General features: G+C 40.9%; 1 protein-coding gene and 1 long non-coding RNA gene across 2 annotated transcripts in view; one reads left to right on the top strand and one right to left on the bottom strand.

The window, feature by feature from the left end:
* Slf2 (SMC5-SMC6 complex localization factor 2) overlaps positions 1 to 19,964 on the top strand; it is a 53,511-nt gene extending 33,547 nt beyond the window's left edge. Inside the window, exons 12-20 of the mRNA XM_059257482.1 lie at positions 2,258 to 2,360; positions 2,739 to 2,915; positions 4,820 to 4,917; positions 6,016 to 6,103; positions 7,899 to 8,030; positions 8,381 to 8,458; positions 11,128 to 11,214; positions 15,639 to 15,707; positions 17,546 to 19,964. Coding sequence (XP_059113465.1) covers positions 2,258 to 2,360; positions 2,739 to 2,915; positions 4,820 to 4,917; positions 6,016 to 6,103; positions 7,899 to 8,030; positions 8,381 to 8,458; positions 11,128 to 11,214; positions 15,639 to 15,707; positions 17,546 to 17,581 — 868 coding nt within the window. The 3' untranslated portion in view covers positions 17,582 to 19,964. The remainder of the gene's footprint in view (positions 1 to 2,257; positions 2,361 to 2,738; positions 2,916 to 4,819; positions 4,918 to 6,015; positions 6,104 to 7,898; positions 8,031 to 8,380; positions 8,459 to 11,127; positions 11,215 to 15,638; positions 15,708 to 17,545) is intronic.
* On the bottom strand, positions 17,447 to 21,025 carry LOC131906749 (uncharacterized). Its single transcript, XR_009378191.1, has 2 exons — positions 20,926 to 21,025; positions 17,447 to 17,752 (listed from the first exon to the last, which is right to left on the bottom strand). It is a non-coding gene; the product is annotated as an uncharacterized LOC131906749 (long non-coding RNA).

Below are 21,025 nucleotides of genomic sequence, written 5' to 3'. Positions count from 1 at the left end.
CTCACAGAGGTCCTAGTGCTGGGATTAAAGGTGAGTGCCACCCAGCTCTTTTTTTCTTTTTAAAGTAACTCTGGTGCCTTATATTTGTAACCCCAACATGTGAGAGGCTAAAGCAGGAGGATCACCATAAATTAGAGGCTAGATTGGGCATAGTTCCAGGCTAGCCTGGACTACAGAGTGAGACCATCTCAAAAACAAAAAATGCTCCAGAGCCCAGAGAATACATCACAGAAGGGAGGACAGAAAGAGTGTGCAAGTTGAAGGTTGGGAAGGAGAGCTGTGAAATCCTGTCTTCTGGGCATGACGTGGCTGTTGTACCTATAAACTTAGCAGTGGTTACCTGCACGAGACTCATGATGACCTGCCCCTCGAGAAGCTGTAAGCAGTATATATATGATTACAAGGAGAGCAGGATCATCTTACTCTTTGCTATGACCACTAGTAACAGCCTTGCCCAGAAATAAACCCCATCATGCTCATGCAAGAGCTCCCATCAAAGGTAATGGGGCACAAAAGAAAAAAGGAATTCCACATGCAGGTGTGGAGGGATCTTCTAGGTACATTGCTAAGAGAAAACGGGAAGCTAGAGAACAGTACACACTATGGCACTGTTTGTAGTAAAGTGGGTGCAGAGGGCCATTGTGAAAGGTGGAAAACATTCTGTTCTGACACCAAATACATGGGTTTCCCACCGAAGCATCAAAATGGGGGAGTTGTCTTTAACCACCAAGCCATGTCTCCAGATAGAGGTTCCATTTCACAAGGATGGTAGATGAAACTGTTGGCCATTTGATGATCAATTTGTTCTCTAGCCCCTCTGGGTAGAGCTTAATTTCTAACCCTCTAATCATAGGTTAGTTACTGTGGTCTTCATGAGTCACCTTATCTGCATGAAAGGAGTTTCAGCAGTTGTTAGCTCTTGCTGGGACCTGGAAACAAAGACCAAATGTCCTGTGTTCATGCTTGCTCCTGATGTGGAAGATGCTTGTGGAAGGAAGGACTAAAACAATAGCAACTGTGGGAGGAGGAAGGAGTCGGGGAAGAGTCCAGTTGGGAAGGCAAAGAGAATTATATACAATCATTTGATACATTGTGTTTTCTTGGTTTTGTTTTGCCAAATGAATATTGTTGGGTTTTTGTTGTTTTAAGTAAAAATATGTCTCAAAAGTCAAAACCAGAGGCTGCAGAGATTGCTCAGTGGTTAAGAGTACATACTACTCTTATAGAAGACCTGAGTTTAGTTCCCCATAATCTGTAATTTTAGGTTCAGGGGTTCCCATACCTTCTTTTTGGTTTTTTTCGAGACAGGGTTTCTCTGTGTAGCTTTGCGCCTTTTCCTGGAACTCACTTGGTAGCCCAGGCTGGCCTCGAACTCACAGAGATCCGCCTGGCTCTGCCTCCTGAGTGCTGGGATTAAAGGCGTGCGCCACCACCGCCCGGCCCCATACCTTCTTCTGGCCTCCATTGGCACTACACTCATGTGCACAAACCCATAAATACACACATAATTAAAAAATAAAAAGGCCAAGTTCTTGCATCTTTTTTCAAATGCTTAGAATTGGGGTGTGTTTGTGTGTGAGTGTGTGTGTTTGTGGTGCACACACATAAGTATACCTGTACCTACTCCTCTGTGCATGCACATGCAGAGACCAGAGCAGGAGGTTGAGTATCTTCCTAGATGATTTCCCACCCAATTACCTTGAGACAAGGTCTTCTCACTGAACCAGAAACTTACCCTTCACCTTGGCTGGCTGGTGAGCTCATGGTATATTCCTGTTTCCATCTCTCAGTGCTAGAATTTCAGACACTTACAGGCATGCCTGGAATTGTGTGTGGTTGTTAGAGATTAGAACTCAGGTCTTCATGCTTGCATAGCACTGAGCCATCTCCTTAGCCTCTATAATTCTCTATATTAGTTTGGCAGTTTCTTTAGGTCACTCATAGGGCCTATAACAGTCATCAGCCATTATTATTGTATCAACCCTGTCTTACATAGCTTTCTCTGACATGGGAGCATTAAGGAAAGTAACCGTTTCAAATGGAAACTAAGCTGGGTACAGTGGCATGCACCTGTAAGCCCAGCTTCTTAGGAGGCTGAGGCAGGTGAGTGTAAGTTTGGGGCTTGCCTGTGCAGCAGAGTGAGACCCTGACTTAATAAAGTAGTTGTTCAGAATTTCCCACTGTGAGTATTTTATGCCTGATTCCATACTGCTTTCTCAATGCTTCTGAAATACATGCTTTATTCCCTTTTCAATAGTTTGGAAACACAGAAAACACTAGGGGGAAGAGGAAGCGAAGATTCATCTTGTAATCCCGTTTTTTCAACTCTTCCTGAGACCAACATTTTAAATGTAGTTAAGGTATGAAAGACTTTGTATATCTGTAGCAAAGAGTCAGAACCAGTTTTGTGGTTAATTGGTTAAAATTCCACTGGTTTCTTACCAAGTGAAAGGTCTTAGCAATTGTATTTCCATTATAAATGCATTTTTCTTTTAATATTAAGAACAAAAGGGAACTTCAGGTCAGAATTTCACTGTTAAGTGTTACAGTATAATTTAATTTTAGTTGCTGAAGCCAATCACTAATACTGAAAATGAAGAAAGAAATACTTACCTTTCATTCCACTACTTGTGTTGCATTTCTTGCCTTTTCTAGACATCTGATACTTGTTAATCTTTTGTCAAGAGTATAATTTAAACTCTTGAAGTAATTTTTTTTTCTTTGTGCATTTCTGGCAGTTCCTGGGCTTGTGTACATCTATACATCCAGAAGGTTACCAAGATCGAGAAATAATGTTGCTGATTTTAATGCTATTTAAAATGAGTTTGGAAAAAGAGCTGAAACAGATTCCATTAGTAGACTTTCAAAGCCTCCTGATAAATCTCATGAAAAACATCAGAGATTGGAACACAAAGGTAACATTTCTTAAAATTTAGGTGTTGCGCCAAGGATGGCTGTGTATACCTGTAATTCTAGCACTTATGAGTAAAGGCAGGAAGTTGAAGAGCTAATAATGTCATCTTCAGCTACGCAGTGGCTACAGGAGACCAGTCTACAGATAAATAAAGTTCTAGGTGTTGTACAGCATCACATTGTTTCATGTGCACTCAGAATTCAAAGATTCTATGCTCCATTAAGAAGTTTAACCATGGAAAATAGCTGAGGAAGGTACTATTTGCTGGAACTCAGTAGCTGTCTTTTCAACATTTTATTGGAGATTTACTATGTCTGAGCATTTACATCTTTGCCTTTGCTGGGCCTCCTTACCACTCATGCAATTAGTGGATGAGCAAAGGAATACAGATGTGGTAAAGTGACATTTCTGTAAGACGAGTTGCTAAACGGTCTTATTAATAAAAAACCCACAGCCAGATATTGGGGTAAAATCTGAGATCAGAAAAGCAGAAAGAAGCCAGCCATGTTCTTACCACTTGGAAATCCTCTGCCAAAAAGACCTACCTCCTGTATACCCACTCATATATGCCTTTCTGTTCTGCATCTCACTTCCTCTTTCCACCCAGCTACATCACTTCCTGTCTCTACAGACCTCTATGGTTAGTGCTGGGATTAAAGGCACCATGCCTGGCTTTGTTTGCCAGTGTGGCCTTGAACTTACATCAATCCAGGTGCTAGGATTAAATCCCGAATGCTAAGATTAAAGACATCTGCTACCATTGCCTGACTTCTATGTTTAATATAGTTGCTGGCTTTTTCCTCTGATCCTCAGATAAGCTTTATTAGGGTACACAATATTTTGGGGGACACATTATATCACCACACATTTCAGGTTGTTATCAAGTGTTACAGATTATAAAGGGTGACCAGTGTGGCAAGATTAGCACAGCAGGGCTGCAGTGATGTCATCTGAGGCCTTCAAGGATAGTCTTTCTGAAATGACCTCTGAGCGTAAATGACATGATAGTTATGCCTGCAGCTGGGATTGAGTTGAACTTAAATAGCTATGGGGACGGCTGAGCATGGGTAATTTTTTTAGGCTTTTTCCCATTTTTGATAGAAGTTTTTAAACTAGAGCCAGGAGGAGCATAATAAACTCCTGAGTGCTAGGTCATGATGGCCCATGCCTTTAACCCCAGCAGAAACAGGCAAATCTCTGTGAGTTTGAGGCCAGATTTGTCTACAGAGTGAGTTTTAGGACAGCTAAGGCTATCCAGAGAAACCCTATCTTGAAAACAATAACAAAAATAACTAAACTGAGTAACTGTCACCAAGCTCCAAAAATTATCAAAAAGTAATTCGTCTTGTCTGATCATACTGCATTCTTCCCATGCTCATCAGCTTATTTTGAAGCAGCTGTCAATTTTTAATATGATAGCTAGAGAGCTAAAGGATAGTTCAGGTGTTTTGTACATGCCTAGCAAGTACAAGGCTGAGCTCCATAGCCAGAAGAAAACAAAAATATTGTAATAGGATCCAAGCGTGCAAGAATTTTCAGATCTGGAATATATATGATCTCGTGTGTGTGTGTGTGTGTGTGTGTGTGTGTGTGTGTGTGTGTGTGTTGTTGTACACACTTAGGGAAACTGGTATTTGAATACTTTATTCTTTCAAGAAAGACCAAGTTGCTTTCAAGTGTAGCAACAACATGAGAGTGACATGAAATGCTAGTGTAAATATATAAATCAAATGCTAGTATGTGACCATTCTAGGGTACTTTAAGAAAAAACAGAATTTGTGTTATATGCATTCTAGTATGCTCTAAATGGCATGCGTTTTCAAAACTTCAGAGTTCTGTTTTAGTGACTTCCATCAAGGCAAGAAGGTCTGTAGCTCTGATCCTGGGCTTGTTCTCTTTTTTCAGGTACATGAACTCTGTGTGGGCATAAATGAACTCTCTAGTCATCCCCACAACCTTCTGTGGTTGGTACAGCTGGTCCCTAACTGGACATCTCGTGGAAGGTATTGTAAAGTGAAATAAACATCAAGATGTTTTATAATGCTGATGCTAGGTAAACGCTTTGGAGTTCTTACTGTGAAACAGGGTCTTACTATGTAGCCTCTACTGGCCTCAAACTCACGGTTTTCCTGCCTTAGCCTCTCTTGAGGGTTAAGTTTACAGGACTAGGCCACCACACCCAACTTGGAACTTTTGTTTCTATTCATCATTTTTTGAATGTTCTTTTATTTGTTTGTTTGTTTGTTTATGGGGGGGTGCGAGCCTGATTATGTTAATTAATTCAGAACATGACTGACTATTCTTGGTTTTTATTTTTAGCTTATCAGATAAGTCAGTATAAGTATAGCTCAGTGGTTCTCAACCTTCCTAATGCTATGACACTTTAATACAGTTCCTCATATTGTGGTGACCCCCAACCATAAAATTATTTTTTTGCTACTTCACAACTAAATGGTTATGAATTATAAGGTAACTATCTGTTGTGCAGGATATCTGATATATAACCCCTGTGAAAGGGTCATTCGAACCACCACCACCCTGCTGCTAGGGGTTGAGAACAGCTGGTATAGATGATATATAGCAAAAGTTAATATCCTTTTGAGGGGGGGGGGCCGTGAGACAGGGTTTCTCTGTGTATCCCTGTCTGTTCTGGACCTCTCTGTAGACCAGGCTGACCTTGAATTCAGAGATCTGTTTGTCTCCGCCTCCCAAGTGCTGGGATTAAAGGCGTGCACCACCACAATCAGCTTTCTTTTCTACTTTTATGAGATAAGTTCTTAGGAGCCCAAGCAGAGTCTGGAGCTCACTGTATAGGAGAGGATGATCTTGAACTTCTGATCTTCCTGCTGAGCGCTAGGATTACAGGCATGCATGGCCACACCAGGGCTTAGTGTATGCTAGGTAAGCATTCTACCAACTGAACTACCCCAGCTCTAGGCAATTCTAACCTGATGTGCACATATTTTACATTAACACCACTGCTCTGTAACAGTTGGTTTTGAAACAACCCCAAGAGACTAAGGTTCCATTTGGCTCATTTGCTTGCTTGTCAAGTAGTATTGTTTAAACACATTGTAAAAACTTTTCATTTCTAATTCCAGGCAACTGAGGCAGTGCCTCAGTCTAGTGATTATTTCAAAGCTTTTGGATGAAAAACACGAAGATATCCCTAATGCCAATAATCTTCAGGTATAAATACACTTTTGTTTCTAATAAATGAGAGAGTTGGTGAGATGTTGGGAGATTTGATGAATCCTAAATCAGAAGTCCTGACTTGTCAGACATGGTGGCTCATTCCTTTAGTCCCAGCACTGCGAAGGCAAGAAACCCTGTCTCAAAAAAACAAAACAAAGTCTTGAGTAAACTAAGCTTTCAAGCATGATACTGTTGATGTAGTCTTTTGCATTGTACCTAATAAAAGAAGAACCAGGTTAATCCATTGTAAAATGGAGATGGTATAGCCTCTACCCTGTAGGACAAGTATAGACAGATGAATTAATCTGTAAATAAACTTTTGAGAAAATCTTAATGTGCTGTTAGCAGCTGTTACTTTGAGAATTTATTCAATTTCCCAAGATTAACAGCATCAGAAATTGTGGTCACAGGATTAGAAATGACAAAGCTATTAACCACATCTTATACCTATTTTAATAAAGTGGTCTTTATGGATCATAGAACTTAATGTGGTTTGCCTCCAGTACTTGTTCAGTAGAGGGTATACTGGTAGATATACATGAATATGTGTAAAATAGGAACACCACTCTGAGTTCTGATGACTTTGCAAACATTGATAACACTAATAGGGCTGTGGTGGTTTGAGTGTAACTGGCCCCCATAATCTCATGGAGTGTGGGTGGCACTATCAGGAGGTGTGGCTTTGTTGGAGTGGGTATGGCCTTGTTAGTCAAAGTTTGTCATCGTGGAGGCAGGCTTTGAGGTTTCTCTGATCACGATACCACCCAGTGTCTCAGTCAACTTCCTGTTGTCTTCTGATCAAGATGTAGCTAGCACCATGTCTGCCATGCTCCCTGCCATGGTAACAGTGAGCTAAACCTCAGAAACTAAGCAAGCCACCCCAATTAAATTTTTCCCTTATAAGAGTTGCTGTGGTTATGATGTCTCTTCACAGCAATAGAAACCTGAACTAAGATAAGGGCTGTCCTTAATTGGATTTAAAAATTCACAGAACTTTGTCTTGGGTGTCCCTGTATTGTTCTTGTTTGAATTGCAGTTCACTATAAGTTACTAGGTTATGTCCTAGAAATAAATAAAAAATGAGACTGTTCTCTGGAAGACATAATCTAGTAGTATGAACCATTAAATGTAAGAGCAGTATTAGAATATGCACAAGATACTATGCATATTATCTGACAGAACTGACTGCCACCCTAGTCCAGTAGAAGTGGATTTGATTGCAGATACGTGGGCACCATTCCTGAGCCACTAAGATAATTAAAAGTCCTCAGTCCATTCAGCAATATTTATAGCCACCAAGGGATCCAGGATAGGATTTCTGCAGTTGGCCTTACTGATGTTTGTCTTGCCTATCGCCTTTTCCTTATATCTATAGAAAAGAGAACTGCATGAATAATTAACCATCAGGCTGACTGCTTGATGTCAGCCAGACCTGCCACTCTCTGATAGCCCAGTCAGCCTTAAACTCCCAGTGATCATCCTGCTTCAGCATCAAGTGTTGGGATTGCAAGCATGAGCCACCACATTGGATAGATAGTGCTTCTTTTTTAGAATTCAGTGACCTCTATTATAATATCATTTGATCTTGTTCTAAGCATTTAACCTAAATTACAAATACTAAATCTTAACGTAAAACACCTTAAGCAATTGAGGACTTTGAAGTAAACAGAAAAATGGGTTTCAGAATTATCAAGCCAGGAAAAGGAGCCAGAGTGACTGAGGGCACACTGGAATTAGCTCAAGAAAGAGCACTGCACTAGAATTGACTGAGTCTCTCTTCCCTTGATAGATCTCAGTCCTACATCGCTATCTAGTGCAGATGAAGCCTTCTGATTTGTTGAAGAAAATGGTCTTGAAGAAAAGGGCTGAACAACCAAATGGAACTATTGATGACAGTCTTCATTTAGAACTTGAAAAGCAGGTATCCAGAGCCAGAGCTCAGAGAATGCATCAGGCATACAGTAAACAATGTTTTAGAGTTTATTCCTCTTGGGAAATTCTCCAGAGTAGAGCTGAAAGTTGGGGTGAAAGAGCAGTTGTTGATAATTTAATGTGTTCTATTGTGGCCCTGCACTGCGTACAGCAGTAGTAAGGGGTAAAAAGGAAGCACTTAGTTCAGAAATCAGAAAGTCTGGTTGAAGTGCATGGCTTTTCGTTCCTCACCAAGTTAGTTAAGTCCTGGCTTTCCTGGGCATCCTTGCTAATCAGTAGACTGGGGTGGTATTTATTTAGCTTTTTCATGGGTAGTAATTTTCTTTGTCTCTCTAACAGGCATATTACCTGACCTACGTTCTTCTTCATTTAGTTGGAGAAGTTAGTTGTTCTCATTCTTTTTCTTCTGGACAACGGGTAGGTAATGTTCAGTGTTGTTATAAATAGGTGTTTCCATTGGTGAAGTGAATGAGCGTGTGTGTGTGTGTGTGTGTGTGTGTGTGTGTGTGTGTGTGTGTGTGTTAGAAGAAAACTTGAAAGTTGCCTGGTTTTGCTATAGAAATCCGGGAGTTATAGTAACCTGCAACCATATCATACTGACAAGAATTATTTCTCAACAGTGGTTTGCTGGAGTAGAGCTTAGTGACCATAACCTGGCAATAGTAGAATATACTCATAGGATACAAGGGTCACCACATGGACTAGCTTTTAGCTGGTTTCTTCTCACTTTCTTCCTTTGAACCTCCACTCACTTTTGTTTTCCTTTAGAAAAACTAAAATGCCTTTAAAAATGGTTATTTAGTGGAATCTGGGAGATGGCTTAGTGGTGTAAAGGTCCTTATTGCCAGGTTGAGTTCATTCTCCAGGCCCCACAGGATGGAAAGAGAAAGCCAACTTACAAATTCTCTGCCACATGTACACACACAAAATTAAAATTTTTAATGTTATTTAGAAATGTTTGCCTTCCAAGGTAAATTAAACTACTGTTCTGCTTCACATGTGCATGTCTGAATTCTCTCTCCATACTAAGAATTTCATTTTTGGGCTGGAGAAATGGCTCATCGGTCAAGAGCACTGGCTGCTCTATCAGAGGTCCTGAGTTCCAATTCCCAGCACCCACATGGTGGCTCACAACCATCTCTATTGGGATCTGATGTCCTCTTCTGGTATAAAGGCATACATGCATTCATATACATTAAATAAAAAAATTTTTTAAGAAGAATTTCATTTATGTGGTTTGGTTTGGTTTGGTTTTTCAAGACAGGATTTCTCTGTGTATCCCTGGCTGTACTGAAACTAGCTCTGTCTGTACAGGCTGTCTTCGAACTCAAAGAGATCTGCCTATCTCTGCCTCCCAGGCCTTGTGATTAAAGGAAATCTGATATGTGTGATCCCCAAAGGAGTCTTGACTCACAGCTTGAAAACCACTGCTGTATAGTGAGATGAGACCTTGTCTCAGAAGTAGGAAAAACAAAAAACAAAAAAACCCACACCAAACCTTATTGCTGATCTTTAATCCCAGCAGAGATAGGCAGATCTCTGTGAGTTTGAGGCCCGCCTGGTCTACATCATGAGTTCTAAGACAGTCAAGGCTATATAATGAGACCCTACCTCAAAAAAAATGCCAGATGTTGGCAGTACATGCCTATAATCTCAGCACTCAGGAGGCAGAGGCAGGCAGAGCTCTGAGTTCGAGGCCAACTTGGTCTACAGAGTTTTTCAGGATAACAAAGGCTATGCAGAGAAACCCTGTCTCAAAAAACTGGGGAAAAAACAAAAAATGGAAAAAAGCCCAAGTGGTACAGGCCTGTAATCCCATCTGCTCAGGAGGCTGAGGCAGGTAATCACAAATCCAAAGCCAGCCTGGACATCTTAGTGAGGAGAAGGCTGATCTTAGTGAGGAGAAGGCTGGGAATGTAGCTCAGCAGTGAGTGAAAGTGCTTTCACTTTCTATCTTGTTAGAGACACCATATTCAATCTCAAGTATTGGTGGGAGAGATTAGGCCAGATGTTTGGGCTCTTCCTGGCTACTCTGGAGAATAGGTAAGAGGATTGCTTGCACCCAAGGTTTCAAGGCCAGCCTGAACAATATAGCCAGACTACCTCTCAGAAAACTAGAAAAGAATGCAATTAAAAATCATGGAGAAGACTGGCAAGGTGTTTGAGCAGGTAAAGCGTTTCCGAAGCAAGCCTAGTAACCTGAGTACACTCCCAGAATTCCATGTAAAGGGAGGAGAGAATCAGCTCTACAGAGTTGTCTTCTGACCTCCACACATGCACAGTGACATGTGCACACCTATGCAGACACGTATACTTACACAATAATAAAAGTTTTATTTTCATGTAGGTGTATGTGCCTTCATGTAGGTGTGCACACATGAGTGCAGGTGCCCTTGGAGGCCAAAGACCTTGGATCCCTTGGAGCTACAGTTAACAAATAGCTGTGAGATGCCTAATGTGGATACTAGGAACCAAAATCTACTGAGCCATCTCTCCAAGCCCAATAAAGGGCAGGGAGGCAGGTTTTTTGGAGTTTTTTTTTTTTTTTTTTTTTTTTTTAAAGAGCCAAGAGTAATGTCACATGCCTATAAACTCAGTACCTTGCACTCAGAAGATGGAGAAAGTATTAGGGAAAGTATTAAATTGTGTGCAGATGAGCATGCCAAAGCCCACATGGCAGTCAGGGCTCTTTCCACCTTGTGGGTACTGAGGGCTGGACTCAGGTCAGGCCTGGCAGCAAGGACTTTACCCACCACATGATTCTAACAGGCCTGGTTTGGTTTGTTTTTTTTTTTTCCCCCCAAGAGAAAGGATCTCATTTTGTCATGATGATCTTCAGCTGGTCCTCCTGCCTCAGTCTACCTAATAGCTAGAACTATTAAGCATTTGCCCTGCCACACCTAGTTGTTGTGTATATCTTTTCTAATTAACAATGAGTCGTAATCATTATGTTCTTATGGAAGTCAACACCTTTCGCTGGTGGGATCAAGTACATTTTAAGTGATTTCGTTTTTTTAACTGCATAGTCTGTTATTTTGCAAGACTTCAGAATTGTTTTCATCTATTGCATTTGTTTGTTTACATAGAAACACTTCGTGCTGCTTTGTGGGGCTTTGGAAAAGCATGTTAAGTGTGATATTAGGGAAGACGCAAGGCTTTTCTACAGAACTAAAGTAAGTATATTATTTATGGTGGGTTTGGGGTATAAGCATGCGACATGGTGCACATGGGGATGCCTAAGGACAGTTATGAATGTCAGCCCTTGCCTTACACCTTGTTTAAAACAGAGACTAGTTGTCCTTGGAGCTTCCAGTTATTACAGATGTATACACCTGGCTTTACATTGATTCTGAGGATTTGAACTCCAGTCCTCAGGATTACACAGCAACCACTTCACTCACTGAGTGCCCTGCTTCCTATTTTTATGTATTGTTGGCAGTCACACCTGTAATCCTGGCACTTGGGAGGCTAAGACAGGAAAACCCAGGACCCAGGCTTTCTTGTGCAACAACACAGTAAGGCCCTGTTGGAAGAAAAAGAAAATGTAAGCAAGGGAAATATACAAGCCACTCTTTGGGGGGGGAAAAAAAGCATAAGGGCTTGTGAGTATAGCTCAGTGGTAGTGTGCTTGGCCACTTCATTGGATCCTCAATATATAGATATGCACGCATGCACGCTCACATACACACATAAATATATTTCAAAGAACATAAAGAGGACTTTTTTAAATGAAGACATTTTAATTATATAGCCCAGGCTTGCCTCAAACTCTTTTTGGTTTGCTGAAGCAGGATCTTACTGTGTAGCCCTGGCTGGACCTCATTGTGTAGACCAGGCTGTCCACTTACACAGATTCACCTGTCTTTGCCTTCCAAGTGTTGATCACAAGCATCCACTACTGTGCCTGGCTTTCTTCAAACTTTTAGGGTTTTTTTTAATATTCATTTATTTGTTGGTTGGGGATAGGGGTGCACATAATCTAGTGGATGTGCATTGTTTGGGATATATAGGTCAAGGAGAGCTTGTGGGAGTTGGTCCTTTCCTTCTACTGTGTGGCTCCTGAGGACCAAACTCAGGTTGTTAGGCTTGGTGGCAAGTGCCTTCACCTACTAAATTATCTCACTAGCCAATAGCACATTTTTGGTCCTCCTGCCTCAGCTTCTCTAGTACTTTGAATACTGGTGTTAATTACCACTCTGAGTTAGGACTTGGATAACAAATTAGCTTCTACTAAGTACTTTAGCTAGGTTGAAAGTACAAGTAAAAAACACTCTTCAAGCAAATACATTTTTCACTTTACTCTTTGTTCTGAAATTCCTGACACCCAAAGAGAAAATTTCTTTCAGCATCTTTGGGACATTTTGTTTTTTCCCATTGTACAGATTAAAGCACGTACTCAGGGTGTGGTAAAGTGCCTACTGCACACTAGTCTGGATCCCCAGTACCTGTGTAAATGGGAGTGGTCGCACACATCCCTAACCTTACTACTGAGGGAAGCAGAGACAAGTGGACCCCAGTGCTCACTGATCGGCCATCTAATTAGACAAGTGACCTTGTCTCAAAAAATAAGGTTGGTGATGGAGGAAGACACTGTCCTCCACACACAAACCTTATGTTTTCAAACCTTAGCTTCACAGATGGAGATATTGTCTAAATGTGTAGGTATATATAATTACAAAGCAAGGGTGTGAATTCCATGACAATGGAAAAGTCGTTGTATTTATAGAGAATAGACTAGCTGCTCCCCGTGATGCTCACTGAACTGTTCTAGGAAGACTCCATTCTGAGGTCTCTGTCACCGAACCCAGGTGTTGGATAGGATACCAAATTTATGAGAATGTACGAGAAAAGCAACTTTAATATTAATAGACTGAACTGACCTGAATTCCTCCTGAAACACACAAAAAATACTTTTAGAAATAGCTAAGCTTTTTTTTTTTTTTAATAACTGACTTATATTTTTGTTGTATGGAGTGGATTTCTTCTTGGCTTATGTGTGCATAGTAGATGATGGCTGTTTGGGGCTGTGTGTCTTTGTATCTTTACATAGGTCAGCTACAGAAGCTGATTATCTGAACTGTTCTCATTGGGTGTATGTGTTAGTCACTCTTTTTCCTTTTTTCTTTTTTGGTTTTTCAAGACAGGGTTTCTCTGTGTAGTTTTGGTGCCTGTCCTAGAACTCGCTCTATAGACCAGGCTAGCCTCAAACTCACAGACATCCGCCTGCCTCTGCCTCCTGAGTGCTGGAATTAAAGGCGTGTACCATCACCTCCCAGCTGTATGTTAGTCACTTTAAAGTAAATATGAAAACGAACAACTAATGAAGCTGAGTCAGATTTCTAGATACACTAGACAATAATAGTCCTTGGTCTCAGACACAAAGCCTTAGCCTCAGGAGTATACTCTAGAGTGTGACTAGTTACTGACCTATCCATGTGGGGTGTACTCTGCAGTGTGACTAGTTACTGACCTATCCATGTGTAGTTGTCATGAAAGACAGTTTGCTAAACTTTACAGAGTAGGGGAAAGTAGAGATTTTAATTCACTTTTTTGTTTGTTTTTGAGTCAGGGTCTTTCTGTGTAGCCCTAGCTGTCCTGGAACTTCTTTGTAGACTAGGCTGGCCTCTTCGAACTCAGAGATCTGCCTCTGCCTCCCGATGCCTGTTTCTTCCTGACTTAACGCCAGGATGGTGGATCACTTCCTTAATCCTAGCACTCAGGAGACAGAAATAAACAGATCTCAGTGAGTTCAAGGACAGCCTGGTCTACATAACCAGCTCTAGGCCACCAGAGCTACATAGTGAAAATATGTCTCCCCCAAAAAAATTGCTGACTTGTTTAAATATTTGTATTCTAGGTGTGGTGGAGCATGCCTTTATTTCCAGCACTTGATAGGTAGAGACAAGAACAACAGAAAAACCAAAGTCAGCTACAGCTACGTGAGGGATTTGAGGCCAGCCTGAAATACATTAAAGCCACACACACACACACACACACACACACACAGAGAGAGAGAGAGAGAGACAGAGACAGAGACAGAGAGATGTTTTTCTCAAGCAATAAAAGTCTAAGAGATAATCAAGAGTGGTAAATGGGCCTTCCCTTTGTTCATTTGGTATTGTGAAGCATAGTGGGGAGCTTCACTTTGTGGAGACCTTTGAGTTTGGCAGACTGGCTAAATCTCTGTTTGCAGCAGGTACCAGAGGTTTGTGTAGCATTTACAAAGCGAGTGGCAGCAAGTTGGGATCTTGTGATTCTGTGGAAGGAGCAAGTGGCACATTAAAAAATGTTTAGGCTTGTGTAATTTTATGTGTGAGAGTTTTTCCTTGAATGTATGCCTTTGTACTGTGTTTGTGCCTGGTACCCTCAGTGATCAGAAGAGGGCATTGAATTCCCTGGATCTGGGTTTATAAATGGTTGTGAGCTGCCATGTAGTTTCTGGGACTCAAACCTGTGTCCTCTGCAAGAGCAACAAGTGCTCTTAACTACTGAGCCATATCCTGAATTTTTTGTTGTCTTTCTGTTGAGCCTTTTAAAAGCAAGCTATGGTAAAGCTGGGAGCGGGCAATGCGCTGGGCCCTGTAAAATGGTATACCCTTCAGCTTCCCTAGCTGGGTGTTCGGAAGCCAGAGAGTAGAAAGTAGAAATTTCTTTGAAGGCAGAGTTGTGGGTCTCTGGACCATCTGGATTGTCTTCAGTAACAGGAAACCGGGCATGGTGATGCATTGTTGTAATCCCTGTACTTGGAAGGCAGAGGCAGGAAAATTGCATTAATCTTAGGGTTATCCAGGGCTAAATAGGGCAACTCTGTCTCATAGAGTAATAATTTTTAAAAAAGAAATTAAGGACGGGAGAGATGGCTTAGTGGATAAGAGAACTGACTGCTCTTCCAGAGGACCCAGATTGGATTTGCAGCACCCACATGGCAGCTCACACTGTCTGTATATAATTCCAGTTCCAGGGGATCTGAAGCCCTCTTCTGGCTTTGAGGGCAATGAACAGATATACACATGTAGGCAGAACACCCATACACGTAAAATAAAATCAAAGAAATTAAGACTGGGTGTTGTGGCTCACACCTAATCCCAGCACTCAGGAAGCAGGGACAGGTGGATCTCTGTGAGTTTGAGGACAGCCTGATGTACGTAGGGAGTTCCAGACAGCCAGGATTATATAAAGAGACCCTGTGTCAAAAAACAAACAAGAAAATTAAGTCTTAATCATTTGACATTTTAGATTGTGAAAAAAATAAATTACGGTAATAAAAGAAAACATGTCATTTGAAAGCCTCCCCAAAAGATAAGTAAGCTTTTCTTAACAGCAATCAAATATAATTGTTGGGGCCTGTGATAGCTATGAAATATATTTGACTTTTATACTTATTTTTGTTGTTACTGTTTTGTTTCAGTTTTTTGAAACAGGATCTCACACTATAGCTCACACTGGTCTTGGACTTTGAGCAGTCCTCCTGAGGGCTGGGAGTGCAGCCCTGCACCTCCATAGCAGCAACTCTGAGATGCTTTCTTTCCAATGTTAATTTGATTTTAAGTGAGGATACTCTGATCTGACATCTTTTCCTCTTTTTATTATTTTTAAGGTGAAAGACTTGGTTGCCAGAATACATGGAAAATGGCAGGAAATAATCCAGAACTGTCGGCCTACTCAGGTGTTGTTTTATTTATTATGAAACCCACTGCATGACGTATGGTTTGTGTCTAGTTTTTAGGGTTGGTTTGCACTCATTTAAAAGTGTCAGATTGCATCAAATGGAGGTTATTTCATGAGTACATCTAACAATTCTATTACGATAAAATGCATGTTGTCCATTTCACCACTTAGTCTCTGGGGACTAGTGTAGCCACAGAATCGAGCAGATCATCGCCACACTTGAACTTTGGCGGTCCCTCCTGTTCCTCCACCGCCTTCATGCCTCTCTTTACTTCCCTTAAGCCCTAGGCAGATGCCTGCCTGCTTTCTGTCAAGACTTTCCTTCTAGATTACGACACTCTGTGGCCTTTTGTGGCTAGCTTTTATCTACTAATGATAAAGAGATCCATGTTGTAATATGTATATCCTTTCTACTGCAAAATGATATTTGACTGTATGGGTATATAACATTTATTTATCCACTTAACAAGAAGAGCAAGAGTTGTTTCTACTTTCTGACTATTAAGAATATTTCGGGGCTGGAGAGGTGGCTCAGAGGTTAAGAGCACTGCTTGCTCTTCCAAAGGTCCTGAGTTCAATTCCCAGCAACCACATGGTGGCTCACAACCATATGTAATGGGATCTGGTGCCCTCTTCTGGCCTGCAGAGATACGTGCAGACAGAATACTGTATACATAATAAATAAATAAATCTTTAAAAAAAAAAGAATATTTCTCCGGGCGGTGGTGGCCTATGCCTTTAATCCCAGAACTTGGGAGGCAGAGGCAGATGGATCTCTGTGAGTTAGAGGCCAACCTGGTCTACAGAGCTAGTTCCAGGACAGCCAAGGCTACACAGAGAAACTTTGTCTCAAAAAATCTAAAATAAAATAAAATAAATATTTCCATGAACATTTATATACAAGTTTTTGAGTAAATATGTGTTCAAAGGAAAACATCTTGAGCATATTCTTGGGTGAAATCTCTGTCTCACAGTATTTCAGTGTTGGTGTGGGGCTCAGGCTGCCATTGAACTCTCTGTGAAGCCAAAGGTGACCTTGGGCTTCTGATCTTCTTCCCTCTTCCTCCACTGCTAGGATTGCAGGTATACACCACCACCTCCTGTTCATTCTGAGCTACTGAACAAATCCGGGTCCCTGTATATGCTGGGAAGACTTCTACCAAATGCAGTGTGGGGCTGTTGTTTTTTTGTTAATTATTATTTTGTTTTGTGTGTATGGGTGTTTTATCTTCATGTATGTCTATGTACCACTTGCATGCTGGATAACCTTAGAGACCAGAAAGTATCAGATCTCCTGGGACTGGAGTTACACAGTTGTGAGCTTCTATTTGGATGCTGAGAATCAAATCCAGGTCCTCTGGAAGAGTGGTCAGTGTGTTAACCACTGAGACATCTCTCCAGTTCCCTCAATAAAATGTTAAGGCTCTCTGCCAATGTGGCATTAATAGAAAAACTTTATAATCAGTTTAACACATTAATCTCTTTAAATATGTCCCTTTGTGAGTGTCCATGAGAAAAATGTCCTGTTTTTGTGTTATGCCTTTTCATTGCCAGAGCACAAAATGGAAAAGTTATAAAATCATAAGAAATTTTCAGCTGGGCATGGTGGCTTTGTGCCTTTAGTCCCAACACTTGAAAGGCAGAAGAAGCAGGCAGATCTCTGAAATTGAAGGCCAGTCAGGCTAATAGAAGACCCTGTCTCAAAACAAGAAAGATGTTTTCAGAGACGTGTATATATCATGATTTTTCTGCTTTCATTAATCAAAGACTGCTGTCCAATGATTAAAAGGATTAGTTCATAATCTGATTAATTTTTCCCTTTTCCCCCTTCTCCAGGGGCAGCTTCATGACTTCTGGGTGCCAGATTCTTAACAGGAGTTACAGCAGCAGAAATACAAAGCAAGAAGGGCCTTTCCAAGAGGGTTACTATGGATCCAGCAGATGCTAAGGAACACAGCTGTGTGCCACTCGAATATGCAGTGTGGGGCTGGTGATGAAGACTGCCGTTTCTGAAGCAGATATGAAATGCCATCTGCAGCTGACCTTAGAGGAAAGAAAGGGGCTTATAAAAGAAGGGTAGGGTAGACACAGCTGATAGAAGACCCCAGCCTGCTCTCCTTAGCACCTCTTGTTTTCAGCTGTTATCTTGTTAGGTGGCTTCATAGCACCTGGATCATCACAGCAAATAAGAAGGATAAGTGTGGACCAACTTGAGGATTTGGACATTGAAACAAAGGCCAAGGTCCAGCTGGTTTTCATTTCCCTCTTGGTTATTTTAGGATACAAAGGGAAAGTCTAGAATAGAGTTCTGTAATCAGAAGTGAAGTGTGGGTCTTTTCTGTAACTCCCTAAACCAGACAGTTTCAGTCCATACATTGTCCCTTTACTATTCAAGACTATAAATCTGAGGTTTTTAAATATATTTAAAGTCAAATAAGAAACAGACATACTGTCAGATTGCCCTTAGAGGAAGAGATAAAGCTACAAAGTAGTGGCTGTTTTTAAAATGCCAGAACATTCATAGGCAGTTTGTTTAGGATTTCTTGTAAATGCATATATTTTTAAAATACTGATTCAATCATAAAATCTTAGCTTAGCCAGAATTCTGGCCATTGGTAACTATATTACAGAAGTCTCTGTATAAAGGCTTAAAAATCTGGAAGTTTCCAAAAACCTTGTTCCCACAGTATATAATTTATCAGAGACCTTGATGATGTTTATTTTGGGGACACTGTGTGTATGTATGTGTGTGTGTGTGTGTGTGTGTGTGTGTGTGTTTGCTCGAGTGTTTATATCTTGAAGTTGTTGCACTTGAAAACCACAGCTGCTCTAAATTCTTTTAAACACTGGAAAGCCATCCTTTAGTTTAGATGGTAGAGGGTTAGCAGAGGTGCACCGCTAGATTGAGCCCGAGGCCCTCGGAAACCTTTGGTGTTAACACTCCTGCTGACCATTGTCTGTCTGGAGAGGGTTTGCTTCCTGAAAGGGATGCTTATTCTGTGAAAATTGGCTTGAGTGGCTTGCTCCCTCCTGAGCATGCTACTGTCTGTGTGGGTCCAGGTGGGGGTGGAAGAGGAGCTGGGCTCAATGGTTATGGTTTGAGAGGAGAAAATAAGTTCTGAGAGCTAACTTTCTACCTCTAAATTGAGGCTTAGGAATAAAAACCATTTTATCTTAAATTTATCATTTAAAATAACATTAGTAACTTGAGCTCATGTCAAGCATTGGGCAGTTAGAGATTTTATAGGGAAGACTAAACAAATCAAATTTATAAGAACTGAGGCTGATTGAGGCTCCAAGAGTCAGACCAACAAAAGTTTTCTTCTGTGTTGAGTTTACCGGTAAGAATAGTATATTGATGCTACCTCTCAAGGGTATTATTACAAAATGCCACTATGGTTACAGAGATAGATACAAAGAGTTATATTTGACAGAAGCTTGAAACTCTGGCATCTATCTGCCCAACAATGGGGGCTTTCACTCTGTAATTTAATACCTTGTAGATACATTATTTGTGTGTAATTTTATAAGTGTTCATATTTTTCTCATTTTGCATTGTGTAAAGTGTACAAAATCTCAAAGTATAAAATCTGCTTATATTGCTTGTAATTACAGTGTGTAAATATTTTCTATTGTGTACATTGACGGGGACAAGTGGGTTATTCAGGTTTTTAAGTGACCCTTTTATATTGCAGTTTCAACTGATAACCACCCATCAAATTTAAAACCACTTTGATACATTCTTATTTAGCAGTTCCAATAAGAGTAAAATCTCTATTTTCAATCGTCTTTCTCCATGAGAGAAAATACTTTATCCTTCCCTTTAAAATGAATGGCCAGATATCAGTTTCGGCCCGTGTATTTATGACTCTGGTAACAGTCTTCAGTCTCCAGGTCATAGTCCAGTCAGTATTTGCATTTGGGTTCTCATAGAAACTTTGTGATTCTATTTTAGCGCAGTATCTCATGATTTTTCTCCCAAATCAAGTATTTCCATCTCCTTCCGAGTCCCCATGCTTTATCTCCCTCCCTCCGGCTTTGTTGCCCAGAAAATGGGATGGTGGAGAGGGAGAAAATGCTCCTTGCACAAAGACTGTCAGGCCACATTTAGGACTTGGCAAACAAAGCTTGCACTGAGTGGTGGTGTGTTTGGCAATCTTACTGTGCCAAAAATCACCTTGTCTAATTTTCTGGATGTGTATGTCAAACTTATTACCCTTACTGCAAGCTGAAAATTAAAGTACTTGTGTTTATGCTTCTGTGTGTAACTGTTTGCCTTTTCTAACCTGCTTTTCTTGTTATCTGAAAATACAGTTCTGTAATAACGTTACGGGAAGAGGCTCCGTGCACAAATCATCTGTGTAGCACTGAAGTCGGCGTTTGTGCATTTTTTCGTCTTGTCTCCTCCTGATGGCAGTGGTGCCTTTGTCACCTTTTGGAAGGTTGACATTTTGTTTTTGTTTTCAGTGCAAGTAGTAGCTTGCTTTTGACTTCACAAAAATATATATATATATCCCCAGTAAAAGATAGATAACATAGTGTGTTACCATCCGGGCTCTATTGAAGCATTTGCTTCCCCCTCCCCCAATCAAAATAGATACAGTTGGTGGGGACTGGCCAGTAATAATGTGTGGAGTCTTTAAACCAAGAGTAATTTTTTACATTTAAAAATGACTCGTTGACAAGCAGCTGAGTTAAGTGAACTGACTTGGCTTGTCTCTCAGGAGGCAATAGGGTACAAGTGGTGGGCATGCGAATCAGTGCAGTCCCATCTCAGTGGGTGTGAGCACTCGATGGTGCCGGCACACCTCATCATCTGTGTGTCAGTTTCCCGGGGCATTGTGTCAGCCAGTTAATCTCCTAGCTCTTAGGCAGTAAATGCAATGTTTCCTCCTCATTTCCCCCCTTTCTTTAAGATTTTATACTATGTCTTGTTTAAAGGCCTCTGAATGTATGTGTATGTGTTATTAAAACTTTTTTCTCAGTTGAAACGTGTCTGGTGGTGTTTGATTGAGGAGTGAAGATGAGGAAGGATCTGGAATGGCCTGTCTTAAACTTCTTTCTTCCTTGCTTTGGATTCTCCAGGGGTTTTTTAGCTTAATGTCTCTTTCTCTGTGGAAAACAAAGCCACAGCTGTCCACAGTTCATGTTTACATCACCCAATTAATAACTTGCTGTATACTCTACAGTCAGGAATTTAATAATCTCATTCTTACCTCATTCTCCACATCCATTGGCTGCTGTTGAGTACCTACATGTTAGGGTTTGGTGGGGAGCAACACAAAACTCATGACTCTTACCTGCTGGTGTCTGAGG

The sequence above is a fragment of the Peromyscus eremicus genome, chromosome 1 (genome assembly GCF_949786415.1).
Source record: "Peromyscus eremicus chromosome 1, PerEre_H2_v1, whole genome shotgun sequence".
NCBI classification, from domain to species: Eukaryota; Metazoa; Chordata; class Mammalia; order Rodentia; family Cricetidae; genus Peromyscus; species Peromyscus eremicus.
The sequence above is the reverse complement of the archived record's forward strand: the minus strand, read 5'-3'. Positions and strand labels throughout refer to the sequence as shown.